The sequence below is a fragment of the Lampris incognitus genome, chromosome 12, assembly GCF_029633865.1.
Source record: "Lampris incognitus isolate fLamInc1 chromosome 12, fLamInc1.hap2, whole genome shotgun sequence".
NCBI lineage: Eukaryota > Metazoa > Chordata > Actinopteri > Lampriformes > Lampridae > Lampris > Lampris incognitus.
Window position 1 is genome coordinate 17447854 of NC_079222.1, and position 6185 is coordinate 17454038.

The following is a 6185-nucleotide window of genomic DNA, read 5'->3' on the forward strand; positions in this document are numbered from 1 at the left end:
ACAAATAAAATGCTTTATTGAACTTCTTAAAGTGAACAGAAAAAAAAGAGACATAAACCGAGGGCTGCTCAAAAATGTCCAGAAATGTCCTAGCTTACCAATCACTTAAATACGAGAACACACAATTCAAAAAGTGCATACTTTTTCATAGCTTTGGTGACCAAATAAAAAAGGCAGCCCATTTTGACTGCTAATGTTTCCATAATAATAATCAATTCCATAATGAAGTGCTAATGTAAGATTTTTAAGGCAAAACAATAGCAACAAAAACAATAAAATAAAAACAACAACAAACAACAAGTTCAAAAGATGGGCGAGGGCCTTTACTCTGTGCTATCAACAATCTATTTCCAGCCATTGCGACCAGTTAGTCGTGAAGTTAAAGTCACATTTATTTTGACTATATTGCACCATAGATCATGCTCTGCTTGTGCTTATTTTAACATCATGTTAATGTGTGCACAAGGGTCACATGAGAATGACAGAATAAGGTGTATTTGGGTTCATAAGGTTCATTCAGACTTGTCAAGTCATCGTTAGTGCAGTACATCAGCTCAGCAAATAGTATTACTGCTAGTTGATGATGAATATTCTTTCCTCTAAGAATTTAGTAAATTCTTTTGTTGTGTCCATAACTTAAATGCGTGGTACAGAACTATTTAGTACATACAAAGTATTGTTATTGACACATGTTGAATTCACAGCTACGTTAACTTAAATATCCTTGCATACACTGAACCCCTTTCTTTAGCAAACAGAATGTTCCATGTTAAAAAAAAAAGTCAATAATATGGATATTTGAAAGAGGGATGGCCAGGCCAACACATGAAAATACTGTCCAGTCAAGAACATTTCAAAATTTAAAAAAAACATAAACAAAAACAAAAAAAGTTACATTAGAAAAAAATAGCAGAAAAACTTTAATAATATACAGTGAGGGATAACAATGAAAAATAAGATCACATGTTCCCCAAACCGGAAATCAAGATTCTTTCATTTAATTTCATTTTCAAACAAAGCCATTCCAGGCTATCAGAAAAGTCCTTCATTTAATTCACTGTTCTTTTCGATCCACCAAGTGGCACCAGTAGCCTGCACACAATTAAAATGTAATTGGGCCCTGAATTCACTTGTTGTCCATCCCTAACTGATGTTGGCGTAGACATCAGTAAAACAAGGCACGTGGGTAAAGAGAGCCAAAATATAGCGGAGCTTCGAGTCTTTGTGCTTTCTCCTCAGCCATTTATTTATTTTGGCTCCCTGATTGCTCCTGAAAGGCCTTGCTGCAAGTGCAGAGAAATGTTCCTTGTCTGTCTTTTACACATGATATCTGTAAGCTGGAGCTCAGATGCACTGGTTCGTACGTAATAGATGGAGCGCACAATGCAAATGCAAGCGAGGTTTTTCACCCGTTGGCCAGCAAAAGCTCACATATTGTAGATACAACGTGAGCGCTCCCATTTCGTAAGTGAAAGCCATCTTTTCAGCAATGAAATTCAATTCAGCAAATTAAGAAAAAAAAACCTGTCCTTTATGGAATAACATAAGAGGAATCATGAGTTTCGAATCCTTAAGAACACAAAAAAGCCTTCAGTATCCCTCAGTTAATGAAATGAGATTGAGTACGGCTGGAATCAAAGGGATTTTTTCCATTTCATTGCAGTTATTGCAGAAATGTGATTTAAACTCCACCTCAGACTTCAGGTCTTCTTGGGGTTTGGGTTTTGCTGCTGTCTCTGTTTGCGGAGGTGGGCCTCGATCTCGTGTCTAAAGAAGAGCATGCCCAGTTGCCCGTGTGATGCCTCATTCATCGCTTTGGACTGCATGCACATGCGAAACTGATCTGGGGGCAGCTCGTCAGCACAGCGTTTCTCGTGCCACAGGTGAAACAAGCCTCTCGACGGTGCACGGACCACCAGTAGGTTGCTATGGAGATATTTCCTGTAAAGGTGGACGTCTTCGCCTCCCCAGCCTTTGATGTCGACATCGAACCCACCTGCAGATGAAAGAGCATACAATGGTGGATAACGGAGTTAGCCCCCCCCCCAATTGTACTTGGCCAATTACCCCACTCTTCCGAGCCGTCCCGGTAGCTGCTCCACCCCTTCTGCCAAACCGGGGAGGGCTGCAGACTACCACAGGCCTCCTCCGATACATGTAGAGTCGACAGCCGCTTCTTTTCACCTGACAGTGAGGAGTTTCACCAGTGGGACGTAGCGCGTGGGAGGATCACACTATTCCCCCCAGTTCACCCCCCCCGAACAGGCGATCGACCAGAGGAGGCGCTAGTGCAGCGACCAGGGCACAGATCTACATCCGACTTCCCACCCGCAGACACGGCCAATTGTGTCTGTAGGGACGCCCGGCCAAGCCGGAGGTAACACAGGGGATTCGAACCGGCGATCCCCGTGTTGGTAGGCAACGGAATAGACCGCTACGCTACCCGGACATCTTGAACACAGGGCTTTCTGTTGTCTACCTACTAGTGCATGCTATATTGGCTATGGCTTAAGTGCAACGGTCTGGATTTAAGTCTACATAGGACCTTTTCTACATATTGTAACGTGCATGGATAAGTAGAAACATGGGTCCGTGACTAACGGGTCGGACCCTTTAGTCGACTGGTTAACGCTGTCGCTTGCGGAGCGGGAGACACGGGTTCACGTCCCGGCTGGGGCGGTTCCCGGACTGCCCCCCGACTTCGCTACATCTTCCTTGTTGGTCTTTACATGTCTAATTACATCAAAACAGCCAGAACCGTGACAAAACATAGAGGCCACGGCACACAGTCGACTAGAATTAGTTTGTCGTGAGTCATTAAACCGCGTGTTAAAGAGCAGCTATACAGCAAGATAACGGCTAACACCAGTAAAGGAACATGGACCCGGAACGCTGATTACGATCACAACCGGTTCTCCGTCCCGGCGGCCCGGTTAGGGATGTGAGATGCTGGGATGAAGCAGGGATGTTTGAACCGAGCCGAGTGGCCTCTGTCGCGTTGTCTCACACTATCTAGTCTGTCCATTCCCGTGGCTTTTGTGTTCACAATCATAACCCTGTTTTGTGTCGCTTTACTTTCATAAGGGCTGAGCATATGCTCCGTCTCTTTCTCGCCGACTCCCCCACTTTTCTGTGACGCGCGGCGGGGGCGAAACAGAGCTAAAAAGGGTAATTAAAAAAAATGAATTGTTTGTTTGCATTTCCTCGCCTGGACATACCTCATTTCATATCATGCTTTCGCTTCAGGAAGAGAAACCAAATGGTTTAAACAACCTTCCTCTTTTCCTATACTCAACTTCTTTTTTCTAGCATTGCATTGAAAAGGCAGACAATGCCCCACTGTGCACTTGTGTGTGTGTGTGTGTGTGTGTGTGTGTGTGTGTGTGTGTGTGTGTGTGTGTGTGTGTGTGTGTGTGTGTGTGTGTATGGGTGTGCACACGCGCACATGCATGCACATTTACATGTAAGGACGCGTGTGGATTTATGCATGTGTCCAGGAATACTTTTTTCTGCATAAGTCAAGCCTCTGAATGTATCTTTACAATCTTTTTTTTTTGGACTGGGGGGTTTCCCCCTTTTTTCTTCCCAATTGTACCCGTCCAATTACCCCACTCTACCGAGCCGTGCCGGTCGCTGTTGCACCCCCTCTGCCAATCCGGGGAGGGCTGCGGACTACCACATGCCTCCTCTGATACATGTGGTGTCGCCAGCCGCTTCCTTTCACCTGACAGTGAGGCGTTTCACCAGGGGGACGTAGCGCGTGGGACGATCACGCCTGCTAACAGGCGCACCGACCGACCAGAGGAGGCGCTAGTGCAGCAACCAGGACGCATACCCATCCGGCTTCCCACCCGCAGACACAGCCCATTGTGACTGTAGGGACGCCCGTAACACGGGGATTCGACAGAGGTGGACAACCCGGCTTCAGAAAGTAAAAGTACTGCCACGTATTTGTTCCACCCATACACAACACCAGCTGAATTTAATTAGCACAGCTCTTCAGCCAGGTAGAGTGAAATCACCTTGTTTAGTGAATGGCTAGAACAAGTATCTACTACTACTTTCGGCTGCTCCCGTTAGGGGTCGCCACAGCGGATCATCCGTTTCCATCTCTTCCTGTCTTCTGCGTCTTCCTCTGTCACACCAGCCACCTGCATGTCTTCCCTCACCACATCCATAAACCTCCTCTTTGGCCTTCCTCTTCTCCTCTTCCCTGGCAGCTCCATATTCAGCATCCTTCTCCAATATACTCGGCATCTCTCCTCCACACATGTCCAAGCCATCTCAATCTTGCCTCTCTTGCTTTGTCTCCAAACCGTCCAACCTGAGCGGTCCATCTAATATAATCGTTCCTAATCCTGTCCTTCTTCATCACTCCCAGTGAAAATCTTAGCATCTTCAACTCTGCCACCTCCAGCTCCGCCTCCTGTCTTTTCGTCAGTGCCACTGTCTCCAAACCATATAACATAGCTGGTCTCACAACCATCTTGTAAACTTTCCCTTTAACTCTTGCTGATACCCTTCTGTCTCAAATCACTCCTGACACACTTCTCCACCCACTCCAACCTGCCTGCACTCTCTTTTTCACCTCTCTCCTGCACTCCCCGTTACTTTGGACAGTTGACCCCAAGTATTTAAACTCAAATGCCTTTGTCACCTCCACTCCTTGCATCCTGACCATTCCACTGTCCTCTCTCTCATTCACGCATAGGTATTCCATCTTGCTCCTACTGATTTTCAATCCTCTTCTCTCCAGTGCATACCTCCACCTCTCCAGGCTCTCCTCAACCTGCACCCTACTCTCACTACAGATCACAATGTCATCCGCGAACATCATCGTCCATGGAGACTCCTGCCTGATCTTGTCCGTCAACCTGTCCATCACCATTGCAAACAAGAAAGGGCTAAGAGCCGATCCTTGATGTAATCCCACCTCCACCTTGAACCCATCTGCCATTCCAACCGCACACCTCACCATTGTCACACTTCCCTCATACGTATCCTGCACCACTCCTACATACTTCTCTGCAACTCCTGACTTCCTCATACATGGCTAGAACAAGAATGGCTAGAACAAGTATGGTAGGACTTTTACTTTCTGAAGCCAGGTTGTCCACCTCTGGGATTCGAACCGGCGATCTCCGTGTTGGTAGGCAATGGAATAGATCGCTACGCCACCCGGACGCCCCCAGGAATACTTTATTTTTTTCTGCAGATGTAAAGCCTCCAAATGTATCTCTGCATTTTTACTGGGGTGGAAAAATATACTGACATAAATCTGCCGTGAGAGTCAATATACCTCATGTCCTTTTACATATTATAGAGAGAATATTGTGATGTGGATAATGGTAATGGATGCTGCAGCTCAAATCTGATTCCACTAAAATTGGATAATATCCCCAACAAGTAAAAAGAGTGATGTTAGAAGTATTATTTTTTGAATAAGCATTAACATATGACAACATTAATATATCGTAGCACAGATGGTTAGATCCATTATGCTGCCCACTTTAGCATGCTTTATACAGCACTGCTTGCACTGTCATTCCAAGAGGCCATTTTCAGAAGATCCTGCATAATGCAAAATGGAGAGCAAGGGAGCTGTTATGTGTACCGCTTTCATGTTGTGCAATAGCCTAACTTTTACCTATGTTGATAAAGTCAGATCTGTATTGGCAGGTCATGCCGAAACCAAAGTCTCTCCAAAATCCAGTGTCTTTCTTGATCATCTGAGGAGAAATGAGATGAGAGATTTGAAGAACAATCGCTGCGGCACAACGTGGGGGGGAATCTTACAAACATTTCTTTTTCCATTTTTTCCCCCCAGCTTGCAGCATTGCCTGCATGAAGTGGACAGAGTATGAAACTGATGAAAGTGATGAAATATTACCAGCTGTTCTTTCACAGGTGGGATATGATCAGGGCCACCGTAGATAAGGCTGGGGTTGTACTGGCTGAATAACACAGGATAGAAAACTTTTTTACCTGACGGGGGGAGAAAAATGAGGCTGTTCAGCAACCGGGCGGCACCATGATGGAATTGTGTTGTGTGTGCTTGTGCATTGGTGTGTCTCACCAGGTTGTGTATTGAGACGACAGGTGTTGAGGAAGTCAGCAGTAAAGTAGATGTCCACATCACAGAAGAAAAGCAACACATTGCCCCCCTTCCAAGCTCGGGCCCCAAC

The 6185-nt window shown here is 45.7% G+C and overlaps 1 protein-coding gene across 1 annotated transcript; it reads right to left on the reverse strand.

The window, feature by feature from the left end:
- On the reverse strand, positions 1-6185 carry csgalnact1a (chondroitin sulfate N-acetylgalactosaminyltransferase 1a; the record flags this gene model as incomplete). The annotated part of the gene is made up of 4 exons (XM_056290413.1): positions 1-1996; positions 5648-5729; positions 5891-5985; positions 6077-6185. Coding segments are annotated over 4 exons (582 nt in total), but the record flags the coding sequence as incomplete, so codon positions are not given.